This window comes from Selaginella moellendorffii, unplaced genomic scaffold, assembly GCF_000143415.4.
Source record: "Selaginella moellendorffii unplaced genomic scaffold, v1.0 SELMOscaffold_89, whole genome shotgun sequence".
In the NCBI taxonomy this organism is placed as follows: domain Eukaryota; kingdom Viridiplantae; phylum Streptophyta; class Lycopodiopsida; order Selaginellales; family Selaginellaceae; genus Selaginella; species Selaginella moellendorffii.
The window spans coordinates 550,276-569,249 of NW_003314350.1; the positions used below are offsets into that span (position 1 = coordinate 550,276).

The 18,974-nt window shown below is 47.5% G+C and overlaps 7 protein-coding genes and 1 long non-coding RNA gene across 16 annotated transcripts; 1 reads left to right on the top strand and 7 right to left on the bottom strand.

Moving 5' to 3' along the window:
- Positions 1 to 6: 6 nt before the first annotated feature.
- Positions 7 to 2,026, bottom strand: LOC9638326. Its single transcript, XR_002990660.1, has 6 exons — positions 1,369 to 2,026; positions 1,202 to 1,254; positions 937 to 1,099; positions 819 to 857; positions 663 to 744; positions 7 to 606 (listed from the first exon to the last, which is right to left on the bottom strand). It is a non-coding gene; the product is annotated as an uncharacterized LOC9638326 (long non-coding RNA).
- An 840-nt stretch (positions 2,027 to 2,866) lies between these two features.
- LOC9638867 (O-fucosyltransferase 34) lies at positions 2,867 to 6,647 on the bottom strand. Its single transcript, XM_024662420.1, has 8 exons — positions 5,487 to 6,647; positions 5,174 to 5,241; positions 5,015 to 5,103; positions 4,783 to 4,948; positions 4,223 to 4,512; positions 3,831 to 4,035; positions 3,600 to 3,757; positions 2,867 to 3,310 (listed from the first exon to the last, which is right to left on the bottom strand). The coding sequence occupies exons 1-8, from the start codon at positions 5,938 to 5,940 to the stop codon at positions 3,061 to 3,063; spliced, it is 1,680 nt and encodes a 559-aa protein (XP_024518188.1). The 5' UTR covers positions 5,941 to 6,647; the 3' UTR covers positions 2,867 to 3,060.
- Positions 6,648 to 6,872: 225 nt separating this feature from the next.
- Positions 6,873 to 8,806, bottom strand: LOC112341763. 7 transcript variants are annotated; one of them, XM_024662396.1, is made up of 5 exons: positions 8,596 to 8,806; positions 7,995 to 8,507; positions 7,677 to 7,919; positions 7,456 to 7,600; positions 6,873 to 7,388 (listed from the first exon to the last, which is right to left on the bottom strand). In XM_024662396.1, the coding sequence occupies exons 3-5, from the start codon at positions 7,714 to 7,716 to the stop codon at positions 6,887 to 6,889; spliced, it is 687 nt and encodes a 228-aa protein (XP_024518164.1). In that variant the 5' UTR covers positions 7,717 to 7,919; positions 7,995 to 8,507; positions 8,596 to 8,806; the 3' UTR covers positions 6,873 to 6,886. The 7 variants fall into 7 exon arrangements, with proteins under 7 accessions (XP_024518164.1, XP_024518167.1, XP_024518165.1 ...); XM_024662399.1 differs by lacking the exon at positions 8,596 to 8,806 and having other exon boundaries at positions 7,995 to 8,281; positions 8,377 to 8,537; XM_024662397.1 differs by lacking the exon at positions 8,596 to 8,806 and having other exon boundaries at positions 7,995 to 8,313; positions 8,377 to 8,537.
- Positions 8,807 to 8,861: 55 nt separating this feature from the next.
- On the bottom strand, positions 8,862 to 11,080 carry LOC112341757. 2 transcript variants are annotated; one of them, XM_024662374.1, is made up of 11 exons: positions 10,957 to 11,080; positions 10,689 to 10,740; positions 10,317 to 10,634; positions 10,088 to 10,262; positions 9,918 to 10,025; positions 9,660 to 9,864; positions 9,507 to 9,611; positions 9,325 to 9,450; positions 9,231 to 9,275; positions 9,070 to 9,168; positions 8,862 to 9,018 (listed from the first exon to the last, which is right to left on the bottom strand). In XM_024662374.1, the coding sequence occupies exons 1-11, from the start codon at positions 11,077 to 11,079 to the stop codon at positions 8,917 to 8,919; spliced, it is 1,458 nt and encodes a 485-aa protein (XP_024518142.1). In that variant the 5' UTR covers position 11,080; the 3' UTR covers positions 8,862 to 8,916. The 2 variants fall into 2 exon arrangements, with proteins under 2 accessions (XP_024518142.1, XP_024518141.1); XM_024662373.1 differs by having other exon boundaries at positions 9,507 to 9,617.
- Positions 11,079 to 12,757, bottom strand: LOC9638869 (rhodanese-like domain-containing protein 10). 2 transcript variants are annotated; one of them, XM_002988572.2, is made up of 4 exons: positions 12,381 to 12,492; positions 11,990 to 12,330; positions 11,377 to 11,934; positions 11,079 to 11,312 (listed from the first exon to the last, which is right to left on the bottom strand). In XM_002988572.2, exons 3-4 carry the CDS (start codon positions 11,686 to 11,688, stop codon positions 11,130 to 11,132), a joined length of 495 nt encoding a protein of 164 aa, XP_002988618.2. In that variant the 5' UTR covers positions 11,689 to 11,934; positions 11,990 to 12,330; positions 12,381 to 12,492; the 3' UTR covers positions 11,079 to 11,129. The 2 variants fall into 2 exon arrangements, with proteins under 2 accessions (XP_002988618.2, XP_002988619.2); XM_002988573.2 differs by lacking the exon at positions 11,079 to 11,312 and having other exon boundaries at positions 11,690 to 11,934; positions 12,381 to 12,757.
- On the top strand, positions 12,531 to 15,306 carry LOC9638870 (probable apyrase 2). Its single transcript, XM_024662375.1, has 11 exons — positions 12,531 to 13,010; positions 13,079 to 13,207; positions 13,263 to 13,319; positions 13,372 to 13,461; positions 13,517 to 13,722; positions 13,791 to 13,885; positions 13,937 to 14,142; positions 14,197 to 14,389; positions 14,439 to 14,806; positions 14,871 to 15,027; positions 15,083 to 15,306. Exons 1-9 carry the CDS (start codon positions 12,711 to 12,713, stop codon positions 14,576 to 14,578), a joined length of 1,416 nt encoding a protein of 471 aa, XP_024518143.1. The 5' UTR covers positions 12,531 to 12,710; the 3' UTR covers positions 14,579 to 14,806; positions 14,871 to 15,027; positions 15,083 to 15,306.
- LOC112341758 (light-regulated protein 1, chloroplastic-like) lies at positions 14,641 to 15,265 on the bottom strand. The gene is made up of 3 exons (XM_024662376.1): positions 15,065 to 15,265; positions 14,853 to 14,999; positions 14,641 to 14,790 (listed from the first exon to the last, which is right to left on the bottom strand). Exons 1-3 carry the CDS (start codon positions 15,232 to 15,234, stop codon positions 14,691 to 14,693), a joined length of 417 nt encoding a protein of 138 aa, XP_024518144.1. The 5' UTR covers positions 15,235 to 15,265; the 3' UTR covers positions 14,641 to 14,690.
- A 497-nt stretch (positions 15,307 to 15,803) lies between the features above and the next one.
- Positions 15,804 to 17,352, bottom strand: LOC9638327 (peroxygenase). The gene is made up of 6 exons (XM_024662426.1): positions 17,136 to 17,352; positions 16,999 to 17,082; positions 16,850 to 16,935; positions 16,700 to 16,794; positions 16,518 to 16,643; positions 15,804 to 16,460 (listed from the first exon to the last, which is right to left on the bottom strand). Exons 1-6 carry the CDS (start codon positions 17,260 to 17,262, stop codon positions 16,310 to 16,312), a joined length of 669 nt encoding a protein of 222 aa, XP_024518194.1. The 5' UTR covers positions 17,263 to 17,352; the 3' UTR covers positions 15,804 to 16,309.
- Between the last annotated feature and the right edge of the window lie 1,622 nt (positions 17,353 to 18,974).

Below are 18,974 nucleotides of genomic sequence, written 5' to 3' on the forward strand. Positions count from 1 at the left end.
GCCACGTTTACTGTCCACTTAATAGGAGAATTTCCATATTAGATGTCACATAAGCTTCGAACGTTAAGAAGAAATCTGAATCGTTAATTATATTAGAATCTAGACCGTCGCTCCTGCGCTGCTCACGGGTGGAGCTGAATCGGCCGTGGCTGCAGCTGGGGCTACTTGCTCGTGGCTGCACTGCTGCATTGCTGGATGGAGCTGGATCTGTGTTGCTAGATGGAGTTGGACCAAGTTGGATCGCTGCTTGCTGGATGGAGTTGGACCAAGTTCGATCGCTGCTTCCTGGAGCTGCTTGTTAGAGCACCGCTGCGTTGTTGGATGGAGCTGGATAGCTGCTTGCTCGGCTGTGGCTGCCTGGCTAGTGCTGGATTGCTGCTTGCTTGGCTCAGGCTGCTTGTCTGGTCGGTCCGCTACTCGCTGAATGTGCTGCTCCTGGAGAGAACAAAAATAGCTCTAAGAAAAAGTAACAACCAAATCGAAAACATGTTGCAGCTGTTGCTATGACACCAGCAAGAACTCCGGAAGTATTGGAGAGTACTCCCTGTTACAAGCTTAGTATCAGTTCCGGCCAGAAGTACTAGTTAATTACCGCCAATATCCCGACTGCAAGAAAGCATCCAAACCCTGCATATCAAAACAAACTTAAAGCTGTATTTTACCTGGGCCATCATACACAGAAAAGGCGAACAGACATGGCTAAGCTGTGTAATACCGGCCAAGAAAACCAATGGATTGCATCACCTGCACATAGTAAAACAGTGCTGCAAATACTTAACCAACAACGAAGAGCTAAAATTGAGCATATATATACATACCTTCCTCCTTCTCCTGGGGCCACGGCAATTCAGTTCGACCTGGAAGAAGTGTCAAGAACAAGAGAGTAAAACATGAGAAAGGGTGGAAGAAAGTTTGCGCTAAGTCAAGAGGGCTTACGTCGGTTTCATTGCCGAGGTTTAGCTTCGTCGCAATGTACTTCTTGACCAGCAATATGGGAAGTTGCCTACCTCTGCGTGTTTAGAGAAGTCGGTGGAGTTGAAATCGTCTTACGTTATTCTCACGTAGGGTGTTATGATCGGGAAGCACCGAGTCCTCACTCCTGTGGACCCGACAAGTCAGACGCCAAAGAGAAAAATAAAACAGAGGGAAAGATGGCCTGCAAAGCCAGAGAAGTTTCTAAGGGAAAACGAAAGAACTTAACTGGTTGGCCGCGGGCTTGAGAGCAAACCACACTCCATTGTCTGGTGTGACAACCTGGAAGCAGAAATGCACGAAACTAAGAAACCGAAGGACTACTGTGCAATCAAGCAACTTCTAGGATTAAAACTTAGCATTGCATGGAAAACGAAAGTGATAAAAGCAATTTACCTGAATCACTGGATTTGTGCTCTTCGTCCTCTTCGCTCGAGCTTGTTATTTCTCACTTAACTTTCATGTAATTAAATAGAGCCGGGGCAATCTCTTCCTCTGAAAGTGTGATATCTTCCACAGGCGAGCTATATGCCTGAGAAACAAAAAAAAGTAATGCAAAGTATGAGCGAACTCACGGTTTTCTGCCAGAATGTAAACCAGACCACTCCCAACGAACCAAACGTGAAGAAAACCGAGGGCCAGTTATACTCGTGAATCAAGGCACAGTGGAGTCAAAACTGTGGCTACTGATCACCATATCACTCCGAGCCAGTTAAGTTTCCATGCAAAAGAGAAACGAAACTTTTTTTCTGGGTAGAAACGAATGTAGGTGTCGGAAAAAGAAAATGAAAATCTTTGCTCGCGCCTACTCTCGTCCTAAAACTCGTGACGTGAGCCGGCATCGCGGCCAACATTGCGACTAGAGCCGATCCCTCGGGCGTAGATCGATCGTGTAGATACGAGAGAGCTGTGCCATAGATGAGAACCCCGCCTCCAATCCAACGCGATTGCTCCAATCTGCTGCTATCTCTCTCGCTGGGAGCCCTAGAACAAAGACACGATGGGTGGATCGCTTGATCGCGCAATGCGGCGAGCTGTAACGCCAGCCCTAAGCGCCTCGAGCTCCCAAATAGGGTTCACAATATTACATTTATCAACGTGGCACATGATGTTTAGATTGTGAAATTGTTATGAAATTTTTTCATTGCGTGATTTCAACGGAAAACTACTAGCGATTCATACATATTGAATCCTCAGATTTCTCTAGTGAAGCCTGCCATGTTGACGACGCAAAGTTACTCTTTGACAAAATGCCGGAATGAGACGTCGTCTCGTGCACGCCTGAGAACGACGGAATTGTCTATCATATGATAGCCGACCTAGAATCAGACTCGCTTGCTCGATCCATTTGACCGTTCTGGGCATAAGCAGCGACGAGAGTGTTCCAGGAAACCATGTCTCGGACTTGCATGGAATCGAGGAGCTTCGCAGCGGCAATCAGTGCGTCGAGGGATTCCAAGTTCTTGTATAGCATGGCGTCAAACACCTTTTTGGATTCTTCAAGATGCCCACTTTTGAGTTCTCCAGGAGTTCTATGATCGCTGGGCACGGACGAGCTAACTTTCGCGAGCGTTTTAGCAGCTTTCAGTGGAGGGACTGCTCGAGCAAGGCAGACGCTACTTTCTTTTGATCATCTCGGACCTCGGGATTAAGCGGTGCAGCGCTTCTCAGCGATGGTGGACATTTACAGCCGAGTCGGGCTGCTCAAGTTTGCCGAGGAGCTGATCGAGACGATGCCGTTTGTGCCCCAGAAGCATTCGTCGCTGGGGTCTCGAGCTGCCGAACCTTTGCCATTTCACTGCGTGTTTTTTCAGAATTTCTTTCTCGATCACATGGACAAATCCAATTCTAAATATTAAAAATTTAAATTTATCAGAATATTTTTAAACACTTATACCAAAAATTGAATCTTTATTGGTTTTCTAAGTTACAAATTGTGTTGTCCCCAAAAATCCGGACCCAAAATTTACAGCAGCCACCACCACTCCTCCCTCCATACATTCGTGAAGATGAAAACGAAAGTAAAAAAAGAAAAAATGAAAATAAAAACAGCAGAAGAAAAACTCTCTATGCATGCACCATGGAGGGCTACATACTCGTCGTATCTCCTTGCAGCTGTGGAACAAGGCACTCGCGCGGATTGGAGAAAAAGTAGTCCTCCTCCTTGGGCCTGTCTGGGAGAACTCGTCTCTCAACGGGAGATCCCATTCGCTCCGCGTGGAGATGCCTCACCGCCATCGCAAACTCGTCCCACCGAAACGTTCCAGATTCATACTCGTCGATGAGTTCCACTAGACTCTTCCTGTCCAGTAAAACTGTCTTGCGGAATCCCAAGTACCTGGGAAGATTGCACAGAAAAAGCTTTAGAATCGAGACAGTGACACTGCAAGAAAATCAAAACAACCAAGGATCTCGGTTCTCGATAAGAACTCTACTTTGAAAGCAAGGAAGGACACGAGTTCTTGTCACGAAACTGGAAAGAATGAATGAAAGGACACAAAAACAGACTTTGGTTCGATGAAAAGCGATGAAAAACCACTTTAAATCGGCCATGGAGCTCGACAAACGAAAGAGATCCAGCACACCAACAAGGACGAAGAAAAAAGCTGGAGAGTTTTAGCCAGTACCTTCGGTGTCCTTCCACGACTTTAGCCATATTCCCATCGTAAGTTGGAATGAAGACGTCACTGGCGAGCGAGACGAGATAATCCAAGGCTGCCATTTGCGAGGACCTGTTCTGGAAAGGTCTCAGCTCCTCCTCCGTGAGAAGCATCTCCTTTCTCACCTGCGAAACAAGTTTTGGTTCTTCGAAAACTTAGAACAAGTTAAGACGCACAAGATCGAGCGAGAAGACTTACGATCTTTGGAAAAGCTCGCCTTACGACTGCCATTCGCTTGTCACCTCCGTAGATCTCTCCAGCAGCGATGTATACTTGCATGCCACTGTCGTATCCCAGCGCTCGTAAAATCAAAGTCGTCTCTTCCGGAGTGAGTGGACAAAGCCCGTCTTTTCTCTTTTGGACACCGTCAATGATCTTCTCCTTCCACCACGGGTAAGCGTATCTGCAAGCGCGAAAACAATTCCATCGTGTGTTAAGTCACAGAAAACAAAGTTTTAAAAGAGAGGAAGGAGAAGAAGAAAAGTGTGAGGGAATGTGACAAACACTAGAAAGTTGCCATGACAAAAGTTGCAGAGAGTTTTTTTTTTTTTTCTGTACTCTCTCGCACTGTGAAGGATGGATTGACTTGCCTCATTCTCGTGAGCTCCTTGGCTTCTACTCTCTTGCAGCCGTGAGTGCATCCAGAGAATGCTAGCATGTCCATCTCGTAGCGGAGATGGAGAGCCATGAATGGACCCTTGGCCTGCAAGAGCTTGACGAGCTTGTCACCGAGGAGCTCGATCTGGGGAGTGAAACGAAGAGAGTGGAAGTTTACGCGGCACCGGAGCTTCTGGATCTCGTCCGGAAGGCCATTGTTTGCTAGGCGAGCGTCCGTGCGGTTTAAGTGGAGGATTTTGTGCTTCTTGATCAGTGGAAGTATCTGTGACAAAAAAGAAAGAAAAAGTCGTCCATCAACTTAAGAAACTTGAGAAGAACTCCACCACAAACTAAAGGACTAGACAAAACACTCGCATCAAAGAAAAGGAGGAACTATAAAACTAGAAAAGAGAAAAACGAAAGCGAGACTCGACCGAAACACATCAAGAAAAGGAAGAACTAGAAACTTGGATTGATAAAATCAGAGCTTACCACCGAAACACATCAAGAAAAGGAAGACCTCGAAACTAGGATTGATAGAACAAGAGCTCACCTGGTTGAGATAATATGACTCGTTGGACCAGCTCACGGGAGGCATGGTATAGACAGCTTGGTTTTGCAGCCTCTGTGCGAATTTGGCTGGAACTTGTTTGATGATCCGGACTTCGTCACGGAGAGAGTTTATAAAGTGATCCACGTCGAAGATATCTCCAAAGTCACTGCGAGTAATCAAGATGGTCACCTCCATTGTTTCTTTGATACCATGAGATTGAGTGGAAGCTTACCTGGGATCGGCCCAGAACGATGTCTTGTCCAACTCTGGAACGATCAAAGTAACGTTTAGATACTTGGCGATGGCGACCATATCACATATCTGCACGAGAATTGGTTCTAGAGTTATGAAAGGAAAGTAGAAAAGTTTGTTTCGATCGTGAAAAGCTCACCGCTGCTCGCATCTGGTTGAGCCCTCCATTGCACGAAACCATGAGATAGCCATTGTTCTTGTAAATTCCTGCGGTGATCAATCAATCAGCAAACGTTAGAAATAAAGGCCAAAAAGGAGAAGAAAAGTGACTCCGAGAGGGAAAAAAAAAAAAGAAAACCAAGAATCGAGACAAAGAGAGAAGTTTTCGCGAGAGCAAAAGATCCATTCAAGTAGCGTCACGGCCAAGAAGATCCTTGAGACAAGCAAAACAAAAGAAGCAAAGAAAAACTCTTATAAAAGTTTGGCCATACGAGAGACGAGAGGAAACTTACTTCGAGGTGGCGGAGATGGATCGAGCAGCAACGCCGCGGCGGCCGGATGATCCAATCGATGGACAAGAGGGCGATGGAAATCCACGCTGCTACTGCCGCTGTTACTCCCACCCGAGTCGAATCGATCGAAGCACGAAGGCCATCGCTTTACCAAATGGAGCCTCCACAGCTCGCCCAGCGCCGTGAGTTGGATGATACACGTCCACAAGAGAATGCTGGTGCTCGCGCGGAGGAGCCAGACGTGGAGCCGCGATCGATGCGAAGAGGGCGCAGGAATCATGGCCGAATTGCTACTCTTCTTCTTCCTCCCGCGCTGGAAATTCTTGATCTTGGCTATGGCGGCTACCTCCAAATCCTTCCACCGCTGCTGCTGGAATCCATCCTCCTCTTCGTTCTCCTCCTGCTCTTCCAGCCCTTGCTCCTTCTCTTCTTGTGGATCTTCCTTCCGGGGCATCTTGGCGGCTCATTCGCGCGAGAATTCGTTCAGCATTGGGTGGAGTGCGAGAGATCGCGAGATCGCGCGAATTGGGCAGGATGGTTTCGTCCGGGGCAAGCCGCCCACCAAACAATCCAACGAACCAACAAACCCAGCGAAGAGAATCGAGACCGGAAGAACAACCAAACAAACCGAAAGAGAAAAAAAATGTCCCTTTTCTTTACACCCCCCTGTTCTTGGCTCGCGCAATTCGGGAATCTTGGCTCGATTCCTCTTCCTGGGCAGCGGCGATGGGAGGAAGCCGGAGCGATTGCGCTCGCAATTCCCAAGAAGATCACCTGGGGCGATGGATCTCCTCCTTTGCCCCCTCTCCCATTCAAGAGAGGGAAAATGGGAGCTCACTACAAACAAGAACTACTCGCAAACTACTCCTCCTCTCTTCTTGCATTGATCAAGAAATGTAGGAGCACCGATCCATCCCCACGCTTTCAATGTGGGCGCTACCGACTTTAGATCAGATCTAGGCGCGCGCGCGCGAGAGAGAAAGAGGGGGAGAGGGGAAAAGAATCGATTGATCTGTTCGACCACCAAAGAATCTCTCAAAGAATCGGCCGGATGCGCGGCAGCCCACCTCGGATTCCTCCCCAAATCGCGAGCCCAAAGAGCCCTAATCCCTCTGTCGGGCCCTCTGCGACGTCACGGACGCCGCCATCGCCATCGCCTCTCTTTCATCCTCTCTCTAGTTTCTTGCTCGTAGTGACGTGGCACTGACACGTCAGTATTGACGTGGCGGGCCCGCCGCGCTGGCCCCATCCTGGCCGTCGGTGGGGCGCCCAACGGGCACACCGTACGGTGGGAATATCCCGGACTCTTGCACGAAGCGGGAATGGGCCATATGACCCATCCGTACACATTAATAGCCAAGGTATGTGCAGCGTGTCTGCTGTCCAAAGTCATCAAGGCGTCAGGACGGTGCCATTTTCTCATTCTTTACGACCAAAGCTTTTTTGGCCTGGACGACTGAACAAAAAAAAATCCATTCCTTCTTCTCCGTGTTTGGCTGTCTGGAAGACCACCATGAGAAACCTTTAAAAGAAAATTTTTTCACCCTGGTCATGGTCGACACTCCAGAAAACCTTTGCTCTTCTTCGTAGATTGGTACCGCGTTCCATCGTTTTCGCCTTTGGTTTCTACAAAAAAGACAGCCTTTGGCAGGGACTAAAGCCACTGGTTTTCGCAAATCACTCCTTTTAGCGAGCCTAGAATAAGAATAAGAATGCACCGAGTGAACTGTAAAGCACAGAGACTTACAGCCGTGCGCCGGACGAACAGGCAGCGGTGGTCGCCGCAAAGACGCCGTTGCTTTGGTTTCGGGGAAAGCGCCATGAGTCGTGACCAGTTTGTTCGATCCATGATTTTCCATGGAGCTTTGCGAGACGTTGCAAAGTGGATCAAGCAAAGCAAACCTGTTCGAAACAAAGACAATCACACACACTAAAAAACACAACTTGAGACGAAAGTGAAACGGGGTACCTTTCCTCGACTGGGATGTTTAAACACCGGGGAAGAAGAGCGATCACGATCAAGGGAGTCCCCCACCACAACGTCTGTTTCCATGTAGAATGCGCCGATAGAACTAACGGGACCCTGGACCCGATCAATGGAATGCTTGTCACCGCTGTTCATATCGACGAGTCAGTATACTTGGAGAATCTAAAGCAGGGGGGAATCATACCCCCACACTCCCCAGATACCTTTGATGGTCCTACTTTGATTGTTGGCCACCTTTAGCATTCAAGCGCCACCGAATTTTTCCGCTTTGACAGTACACCGACTGGACAAGTGGACGGAGGATCGTAGGCCGGAACTGCAACCTCAGCAGTCTAGATTTGACTCCAAGTAGCACTGCGATTCACCAGCGTCAAAGACGAGTGAAAAACACCAGAGAGCATTCATGTTACGTCTGGAAGCTGAAAGTAAACAAGCGGCCAAAAAGCCTGTAGAGCGAACGGAAAGTGGTGAGTGGTGAAGGATAAAAAAAACGCTTTCAAGCGCGAAAGGTGTAGAGATACCTCTCTTGCTTTGTACGCCAGATCCAGCAGCGCGTATACGTTGTGCTGATATAACTTTGTGCTTATACGCATAAAAAACGACCTGCGACTCAGCTTTCAGTCTCGCTTATAATACGAGTTGAATTTGCGAAAGAAGAGTTACTCGGGAAAAGCAAATCGCCACCACTAGCTCTCATGACGAGCTCAAGCCTGGCCGTAAGGATTCAAGCCAGACTTTCACCTCTCTCGATAAAATACGTAGCTGCGAAAAGGCTTACACATATCACAACTCCTTTGAGGACCGAATCCTGTGGAAAAACCACGTGAAACTGGCGCAGCACTAAGTTGGTAGCAAATTGAGCACGACTCGAGCAAGCACGAGATGGAGATATCGAGCGCATACCAATTAATTCCACGCCTACGTCAGGGAGCTGGTCATTTGTCTCTAGTTTTCTCGCCTTTAGATCGCTTGCGTGTTTTCATTGGCCACTCCCAGCGTAGGACCTCCAGGGCCCCCTGCCCAGCTATAAGCTTCTAGAAAAAGTCCTCGAGCGGGAAGAACAAAAGAAAGAGAAGATCATATGACGTTGCTAGGAAATAGGAAAATCAAAAGAACTCATACCTTCCCAATATCCAGGATGTTTAAAATCCACGGCCGTGCCAAGGAGCCGCGACCATTTCTTCGCGAGCTCCGGGTCAGCATTCATAAAGAATTTCCAATCCTAGATTTCTACTTCGATCGCGAGCTTGACCCATTGGTGGCGCTTCGTCTGCGGAGGATCAAACCGGCCATTTCTTCCAGATTATCAGGAATGCGCACCTGTCGCCATAAACCCTAGCTTGAGCTAGAAGAAAGAGTGTTACAGGAATCGAGCCTGTGACACCCGGTTTTAACTTTAACACGTATTTCCATTGATTTGCCTCGATTACATGTCACTCAATCTCAGAGATTTTTCCCTGTGGCCTTCGCTAGGCGAGCACTCGACTCGGCGATCTTGCCAAGAAGAGTGCTAACTTGGAGTTCGTAGTTAACTGTCAAGTTTTTCTGTAGAGAAACCAAGGATTCAAGCAACTTAAATTTGAAGTTCCAACATACCAGTTCCAGCAGTAGGCCGAGATGTTTTGCCTGGAGCTGCTCGAGAGTTTCTTCGTGAGAGTAGCTCTTATAAGTCAGTGTGGCGCCTCCATTAGACGACTGGAACATCAAACGTGAAGGATATAGAAAAGAACTAAACAAGAAGGGCGTTTGACGCGAACCTCGTTTTGGCTGGCTTGGATGCCTTCCTTATCATCCAGGGGAGCCTACAGAGGAGCGTTTTGAACGGGAAAAACACATACAAAGTGAAGTTACCTCAGTTTGTGCAAGTCCTTGCTTTCCACCGTCGCCTTTAGATGGCTTGCTAGCAGGAGAAGTTTTTTTCAATCCGCTAATTGGTTGTTCGTTCCTGGGATTCGGACTACTGCTTGAAAGCTGGAGCTGAAAACACAAAAAGAACAAAAGCAAGGCTTAGTTTTAAGGAATTATACTTCTACCAGTGAGTTCTGTGTAACTTGGCTGTCAGTGCATGATTTCTTCGCAGACCATTCATGGTTCTCATCGTCATCACTATCTGGTACAACCAGAGTTGCAACAGCGAGCTTTTCCTGAGAAACACGTTAACAACGGTAGTACAGTCGCTTGCTTACCTCTTCGTGTCCTCGTTTTTTCCCGCTACAGGATGAAATGACGTTCGCTCCCGTTATCTTGACGTTTACTTCTGTACAGTTCTGTGTTCTCACCTCGACAGCAACACCTAGATCATTATTCAGGTTGTTCGCCTCGACAGCAGCACGAACTGTGGGTTCAATTTGACATGTCCCATTGTTGTGCTTGCCTTTCTCATTGTGATTTCTGCATAGCCCGTGAAGAGTTAACATTGAGAACTAAGTGATACGTTAACACACCTGAGAAAATCCTGAAGGTAGTCAACCAAAGGATAAATATGAAGGTAGTCTACAGCTTGAGATGCACGTACTTCCCATCCATATGATGATATAAAATCGCCCTTCGCCCTGTATGTAACACCGCAAGAAGCTTTGAGACAAATAAAAGAATTAAACTTGTCGCACAATACTTTAGGAAGAGACTCTCCAGCGGCATCCATTCGAAATCTTCGATCCCGCTGCCCAACTTAGGCTGGACATGGTCCTCGCAGACCATGATATACAGACGAGTGTTGTCCCCTTTCTGACTCATGGCACGGAAATGGTGGAAACGTTGCTCAAGTTGTACACAACCTGGCTCAATCTCTGAAGGAAAGAAGGAAAAGAATAAGAGAAGAATGAAGAGACCAAGTTACTCACCCACATTTTCCCGAACTGCCGAATACGCACAGTCGAGAGGATCACCATTGTCCGCTACTTCCTTTTCCACAAAGGACCACAGACCAGCAGTGATCAAGCTCTTCACAAGCAAGCAACTCTTCCTGTCCTTGCTTAGAAGGAGAACCGCAACTCTGGTAATGGTATCACCGGTTGCGGCACCTTCAGCGGCAGAGAAAGCTGCCTGGACTCTCGCTTCTGCTAGGTCCGTTTCTCGTCCAGGCTTCACGTAATGAGCCAGTCCAAGACGAAAAAACACTGTCTTGCGGCAAAACTCCAGAGGATCGTAGTACTCGAGCTCTACAACAGACACACGTCTTTAACAAACGCTACCAAAAAAGAAAGAAAAAGAACCTGGGAATGACTTGTGTAAGTAGAAGTAGTAGAGCCATGCCACGGCTTCTAACTGAGAGAGAGAGAGAGAGAGAGAGTTAGAAACCACTCTATTGGATGATCATCACGAAAGAACTCTCGTTTCAACCACAAAACAATCAAGCAAGCCATTCTACATTCATGATCATCCCCAAGAAAAGAATCGAGCGCGAGGAACACGAAAGATCTCTCGTTTCAACCACAATTGGAATGAAAACGCTCGAAATATTTCAAGAAACTACTCGCAAACCTGTTTGGCGACGAGCTGCGCTCCATAATCCGGGTACTGCTTCTTGCTCAGATCGTGGAGCTGGTTATCGACGAGCCGAAAGAGCAGCGCGTCGAGAGCGTCCCCGGCGTCCACATCCTCCATTTATCCCAAAAACCCTAGTTCTCATTGCCAATGGAAGCGCGCTAAAAACACTAGCTACACAGCTTGAGCTTCTTGAAATGGGAAGAAACGCGCGACTTCCAACACGGCTTTGTGGCCAGGCACGTAGGAAGGTTCTCTGGCTGCTCGATCCACAGCTTGTGATCGATCGATGCCTCTGCCAGCTTCTTGGAGAGATTGAGGAGCTGGATCTCGCCTTTCACCTCCAGGGTCACCTGGAAATTCTCAGCTCGATCAATCAACAATGCCATGGAATTGGAAGTTGGGATCTTCCCCTACCTTGTGCATTGTGTCGATCTTCTCGGGCGAGCAGTACTCGATCGTGTCTGGATCTTCGCGATGCATCCACACGGCGGCCACCGCGGCATGGCAGCCCTGTGACATCACGCTCCCCAGTGGCCATTTCATCGTCTCCACGAGATCCTTGCGAATGACCACGTATTGGATGAGGACGTCCTCCTTCGCGGCCTCCGCGGTGGGAATTTCTTGCGCCATGGGCTTGCAGCTCGCGAATCGGCTCCTGGGCGCTGCTGGGAATCGCGGGATTGACGCCAATGGAGCCGCGATCCTAGACCCTATAATCACCACCATGGAAGAAAACAGGGCCTCTGTTTTAGGGCTCTTGGGGGGCTCTGTTTTTAGGGTTCTTCGCTCTCGCGCTGGAAGAACAGGATGATTTGGAGGAAGTACTGCGCAAATCCTCCAATACTGGCGAATCGAAGCTCCGTCCCTTCGACCCCCTCGAATTCTCTTCTCTTGGCAGCTCCAAATCCGCCGTCCAGCCACGCCAGGTTAGTGAATCCATCGTCGTGGAGCTTCTCGATCGCGAGCAAGGACCTGCGAGATAGAGCTCAATTCAATCAAACAGTTGATATCGATCGATCGATCTGACCGTAGTCCTTCGCCGCAAGCGATCAGGAGCTTGGAATCTTTACTCCGCGCGGCAGCATCGAGCGCCTGATCGAGAAACTGGGTGTTGACAGCCGTGAGCTTGTGCCCCATCCACATTCCAATGTAGCCAAAGTGGATCCACTTCTTGAGCAGCGTTATGGGGCTGAGATCGTCGTCCTCCACGAACAGCGGGACGTGGATCGATTCGGCCACGAAAGACTTCTGGCGCTCCCAGATCGGTCTCACATCCAGGAGCTTGAATCCACGCTCAGAGATTAGGGTTTTGGCTTCCTTGGGCGATACCGCGATCACTGCGCCGGATTGGACGAGCTCCTTGGCGTCCTAGATTCCAAGATCGATCGATAGCGGCAAGGAATGGAATGGATCAATACCCGCATTGAAGCCGATGGCACTGGGTGGAATTTCTTGCCAGGATTTCGCTTGAGGCGCTGGAAATCCATCGCGGGAGAATGAAGAGAGGTGGAAGCCATAGCCATATCTTTTAAAATTATAGGGCAAGGGCTCTTATTGGGTAGGGCTGGGTAGAAATAATTTGGCGCTTGGATCGATCGATCGATCGATCTGGAGTGGCGCATTGCGCGTCGGATCTGGAGATCCAGGACGTGCCGATCGTCGCGAGCAGCAGCGTCCGGCACCGAGGTACAAATCTTGAGGAGGCTTGTGGCGGCTCCTCGGGCAGCGACGAGGAATTTGAGGAACAGATGAGGCGGATGCGGCATGAGAGCTCCCAGGAGAAATTTGCGAAGTACAGGGGGGTCTTGTTACTGGTATCGATCCCGCTGGGATTGATCTTGGCCGTGATGCTGCTCATGCCACGGTCGACGCTGGAGAATGGCGCAGTGTCCATCACGGATCCTTTTGATCGCGAGGCATTTGGGAGCCAGTCGAGCTTCGCTGTGATCTTTGACGCGGGGAGCTCTGGAAGTAGAGTCCATGTCTTTCGATTTAGTTCCGATCTAGAGCTACTCGCCATGGACAATGGTCTTGAACTTTTTAGGCAGGTAAGGAACTGGTTTTGTCCTTTTGAATTTGGTGAGCTAACTTTTAGTTCTTTCTTTCTTCCTTGCAGTTAAAGCCTGGATTGAGCTACTATGCCTCTGATCCACGAGCAGCAGCCAACTCCTTAAAGCCACTACTGGATGCTGCTTTGAAGGTGGTGCCAGAGAATTTGCAAGGAAAAACTCCAGTTCGTCTCGGGGTATGGAAATATTTTTTGCTGCTATTGTTTTCACATGATGTTGTTTTTTGTAAAGGCTACAGCGGGATTGAGAACTCTACCTGGTGGAAAAGCCAATGAGATTTTAGAAGAGGTATGTCTTTGGACGAGCTTTTAGTCTGAGCAGTAAAACAACTTTCTCGCAGGTTAGAGATCTTTTAACAAATAGCAGCTTTAAGTTCGATCCATCCTGGGTTAGCATTCTTGATGGGGCCGACGAAGGATCATTTCAATGGGTAGTTCTTTTGGTGTTTTCTATGTGTCTTTCTAAAAGCTCATATGTAACTGCAGGTTACAGTAAACTATTTACTAGGCCGCCTTGGAAAAGACCTTTCCGAAACTGTTGGAATTGTAGATCTTGGGGGAGGCTCGGTGCAAATGGCTTACGCAATTACTGAAGAGGACGCCGCAAAAGCTCCAAAGGCGGCAGCTGGCGAAGACGCTTACGTCAAGACTCTGACGCTTCTCGGAAAAACATACTATTTGTATGTTCACAGGTATGTTCATCATTGGTCGCTTCCAAAGACCTCTCGTCACTGACATTATGTGGTGTGATGCGATGCAGCTACTTGCACTATGGCTTGCTAGCAGCTCGGGCAGAGGTGCTCCGACTTGTAAAGACCAATGATGAAAATCCTTGTGTTACCTCTGGCTTCAAAGGTAAGCATTGGCCGATCAGCTTATCAGGCTTGAATGATAGTTCTGTTCCAGGCCAATACGTATATGGATCAGAGACTTTTGATGCCGTGGGGGGTGCTGATTTTGATCGATGTAGCGATCTCATTGTCAGCGCTCTCGAGATAAATCACACATGTAACTATCTCAAATGCACTTTCAAGGGAATCTGGAGCGGTGGCGGCGGTGCGGGTCAAAAAAAACTCTTTGTGGCCTCATTCTTTTTCGATCGAGCATCTGAGGTATGTATATACGCATGTGTTTTTGCAACACTCAGGCTTGTTTCAATGTTTCAGATTGGAATCATCAAAGATCCACAGGTTTCAGAGGCAGTTGTTGAGCCCTCTCAGTTCAGAGACGCCGCCACATCGATTTGTTCGACGAGTTACGAGGACATGCCAAAGAAGTTCCCAGGCGTTCCAGAGCTTGCGCTGCCGTACATATGCATGGATGTCCTATACCAATATGATCTTCTCGTCAAAGGCTTCGGTAAGCTTCGTGTATCTTCGTTTCATCCTTTGACGATGTTGTTCCTCAGGTATTCCGGCCAACGAGAAGATCACGCTCGTGAAGCGTGTCCAATACAAAGGCTACGAAGTGGAAGCAGCCTGGCCTCTTGGTAGCGCGATAGAGGTTGTATCAGGACACAGCTCCTCGACTCATTCTTTGCAACTCTAGGCTAATTATTTGATGGAGATTCGTGAATTCTAGGATATGAAGCGGCATTTTAGCCGACGACATGAAGAAAGTCGATTTGAATTGTAATCACCAGACCATCGTTACAGGTACACTACTTGTTTGAAGCAACCTTATCTGGAAAGACGCCTTCCTGGTACTCAGGCTCACAGAAATCTCCGCCAAGTTCATCGCAGGCCTCTCCAGGGAACACACTGCCAAGCACCAATTGTAAGTTAGATCTCTTCCCTTCCGTTCTCGTTGTTGGAGTTATTACGTTTTTTTTTCTTTGTAGTCGACGTAATCGCGATCAGGCTGCTTCACGGCTTTCACTTTCTTCGGTGGCGATGGCTTGGGCTTCACCTCCTTTCCAAAGCCTTCGACCGAAGTCCCGACCTCTTCGCCAGCTTCGGCCGGGAAAACGCTGTAAGAAAGAGCTCAATTCTCTCCAGGTAGTACTGTAGGAAGAGATTTCTTCGAAGAACTTACGATTGCTCGCCCTCGTAGGAGACATAATCTTCGTCGTCTGGCTTCGCTGCTAGAGTCGCCACTCGATTGATCCTCCTGGAGCAAATCCCCGCGAAGCTCCTCCGAGATTTTAATCCTGGTAGATTTCTTTGGTGGAGCTGGTACGGGATTGGAACTCCGGCAGCTTGCATCTTGGTAGTTCTTCTCTCTCTTTGATCTTCTCTCGTTCTCTTCTCCCAAAGATATTTAGATATATTCCCAGATATTCTAGTCTGACGTGGCAGGCTACTGGCTGTTTGCGTCACCAACGGCTGCGATTAAACTCCGAAGGGCAGCTATGTTTGTACAATATAGATTTGACCAATTGTACAGTTATAATGCCATTTCTTCCAAAGCAAACAGCAGGAGAGTTAAAAAGGACATCGCCATTTAACAGCTATGAAGAGACCTCAAATGTGTCTTATATTGGTTTCAGCCTTTTTTCACACCCTTATTAAAGTTAAGGGTGAAATTTAACGTTCACACAAACCTTAAAGCTAAGTATCAATACTTACCATTTAATTTTTTAATTTTTTTTAAGGAGAAAGCTGCTTGATTGCTAGAGCTATCTAGTGTTGCCGTGCCAGGTCTAGTGCTACCGCGCTAATAAACTCTCTGTTATGTTCAATCACGGTCGGTTTTTTGTCCAAGAAACTTCGACTTTGTCGTCCAAGAAACTTTGTGTTCGACTTTGTCCAAGAACACGTCCTCGGCATTCTCTACACTTGAGGTACATGTCGACGAGGCGCTCACGCAGGTAAAAGGTTTCCTGAAAGCCAAACTCTACGACGTGACTGTGAATCTTTTGTGCATGTAGCAGGCTTCCCAGAGAACCACACTCGCGCATGAGACGCGCCAGAGTGAAGACGTCGGAGGAGCATAGCTTCGAATCGAGGTGCTCTCTCAAGTTTCTTTGCTTGCACAGTCTATAGCGAGTCCTCTGACCAGCCTTCTCATACCGCTGCTAGAGTTCTTCCTGCGAGCACCATCACGTTGAAGCCTCTGGCAACAGGGGCGGAGCAAAGGTGAAAATTCGTGTTCCAAGTGGCAAACATCAAGGGCTCGACACACTGGACAAAGCCGTACGGCTTTGGCTCCGAGTTTGTGACTTGTGAAAGCCACTTGCTTCGTTGTTCCCTGGTTACATCCACGTTGACGCTTAGCACCGCATTGCTACGGTGGCCTTGTGGACTCTCGTGAAAGAAAGAAGCGATTAAGATTAAGAGTTTACGAAACCTCCTTGGCCCCCTTTACGCGTTGCTCAACTTGGTAAAACAGGCTGCCGTCGTAGATTGCTCGGATATCCTCCTTTGAAGCGAAGCCGTCCTGGTCTCTCATTATTTCGTAAGCAGGTCGCCATTCGAGCTGGGCTGCGGCCCTGCAGACGCGAGGGACAATTCGATTACAAATCCAAATGCTTTCAAACAGAAATTACCATCCAAAAAAGTCGTTAACATCGCGGTTTCTTCGTGTCATGGTTAGGATCTCGTCGAATGTCATTTTGTCCGGATGTGTACGCGCAAACTTCGCGAAAGTCTTCTCAAAGTTGGCTTCGTCAAAGCTGGAAGTTACAGAACACTCTTCACGTCAGGAAAATATAAAGCACACTGAACTTACTTCCCGTCATGATCATAAATTCCCGTGTCACTTCCATGTATGCCCTTGTGTATGTTCTTGATGTGAACTGGGAAGAGTAGGTCGGGGATCCAGCTCTGGCAGCAACAGCAAGCTGATGAGATGTTTCATCGAATAATATGAAAGGGAGACCTCCAACGTCGGATAGCTCAAGGCAACATTAAGTGCAAGTGTGCTGAAAACAGAGAAGGGAATATCGAAACCCAACGCTCTGAATCCTAAACAAGACCACAAAATAGAGGAACTGAGACGAAGAAATCTCTAACAACTTAACAGCATACCATTGTACGTTTCCCAGGGGTACACTTTGCCATCCCCATCCCTATCGAAAAATTCAACATGCAGCTCCAAGGGAGTCTTCCCTTCTGTTGTTAGAAATCAGAATGAGCTCGGAATACAATTCAAAACAACAACTTACTTTGATTCATCGCAGTATCTCCATCACTCTTCAACTTACTTTGATTCGTCACAGTAGCTCCATCATACTCCAACTTACTTTGATTCATCGCAGTAGCTCCATCACTCTCCAACTTACTTTGCTTCATCGTGGCTCTGATGGAGCTGCTGCGGCGTCTGGACTTCAAACCCGAGGCTCTGGTTCCGGAGGCCGGGCCATTGGAACAGCACGGAGAATAGAACAGACTTGAAGCCATTGAAAATGCGGGAGCTCCAAGCTTCAACACTTTGTTGCCTCATGAAGAAGGTGCTAGACGGAATCAGGCCCACGCCAGATGTCGCACAAGCCGGTAAAGCGTACGTGCTGCGCCTGGAATAGCGCCTGTAGGCCACATAGCCTCATCGTAAACCTTACGATCCAGGATTCGAATCCAGGATTCCCTATATGCCACGTGATATAAACTGTGATGTGGCTCCCAAACAATGGTTGAAACTGATGCATTGCTCGTCGAAAAAGCTAGAAGTTAATTGTTTTCAAAGCTCGGAAGCAGCTAAATTTCCTTGTCCGGTCAAATATATGGTCAACAGGGTGATTAGAATACTTCATCTTCTCCGAAGAAACAAACACCACAAGCCTACACATCATGGAAAGAGTTGTCCGCTTGTAAAGGGTACAAAGAATTCCACTTCTTACATCCAAGCCAATCTTAAATTTTACAACAAATTAAGAAGAGCCTAATGAACTTGCATTAATAATAAATTGGCTCTATTTCCCTTTGATATTTTCTTAACTTTCTATTGCCACCTTCATGGATAGCTGTCTTTCAAACTAAACCAAAACTTATCCGTCAAGCTTATCCACAATCTTATTCTACTCATGAATAATTTGTTGCGCTTAGCATCAACCCTTAGTTTGAATTTATTATGTAATTACAATAATTTTATCATTTATTAGTTATCATTTGTCATCTCATTAGAAGAACAGAGTTATAGAGGTTTGAAATTAATACTACCAGCCCATTAGGATCAATGTGTATACTCTTCGTCTAACCAGATCTTGATAAAACTTTCAAGCACTGAGCATTTCTAAATCAGTATATGCAGAAAGAATGGCATATTTCATATTAGTTCTTATGCTTTGAACATAGAGCCAAGCGGTGAGAGTAAAGCGGGGAGTGGCCAGCACCAAAATATTTTCTCGGCTTTGCGATGGCTTGTTGAAGGTGACGCTTCCCAAATACGTGCCCAGTCGTTGGGTGTCTGCACTAGACCTGTGGCGTCAGCGCTACTATCATTACGGGTGGAGGAAGCCACGGTATTGCTTCAGGTAAAGCTGTAGAAAGTAATACGAAATTTTCGATTGTATGCCAATGGCGAGTTAGCAAACTACGACGAAGCTGATGATATAGCAGAAGAGACGATGAGCAGCAGACCCAGGCCGCGTTCCAGTTGTGAGTAAATTCCAAAAGTATGATCACTTGCCGAGAAGGATCCACAAAATGATGAGAGGCCTTTAGAGGGATGAAAAGAAAGAGACCAACCAAAGAGAGACATTCCATGGAGGAACTAACCATAAGCATCAACGAGACCATTTGGCAAGAAGAACATAAAGTATGGGGTTCACAATCCAGCCACCGTGATGCCACGAATCGCGTTGATCGCTTTAGAATTCTCGACAAAACAATCACTCTCCAGAACCGGGTGTGGACAGCGTCAAGAGGCCGCAGTATACAATTCGGCCACGCAAGCCTCGCAGAGGGCAGCAAGATATAACTTTTTTAAATTTCTACTTCTGCCGCCAAAAGCTCTTAGAACGAGCTTAAAAATTCAGGATGATAGGAAGAAGTAGAATGAACCAATC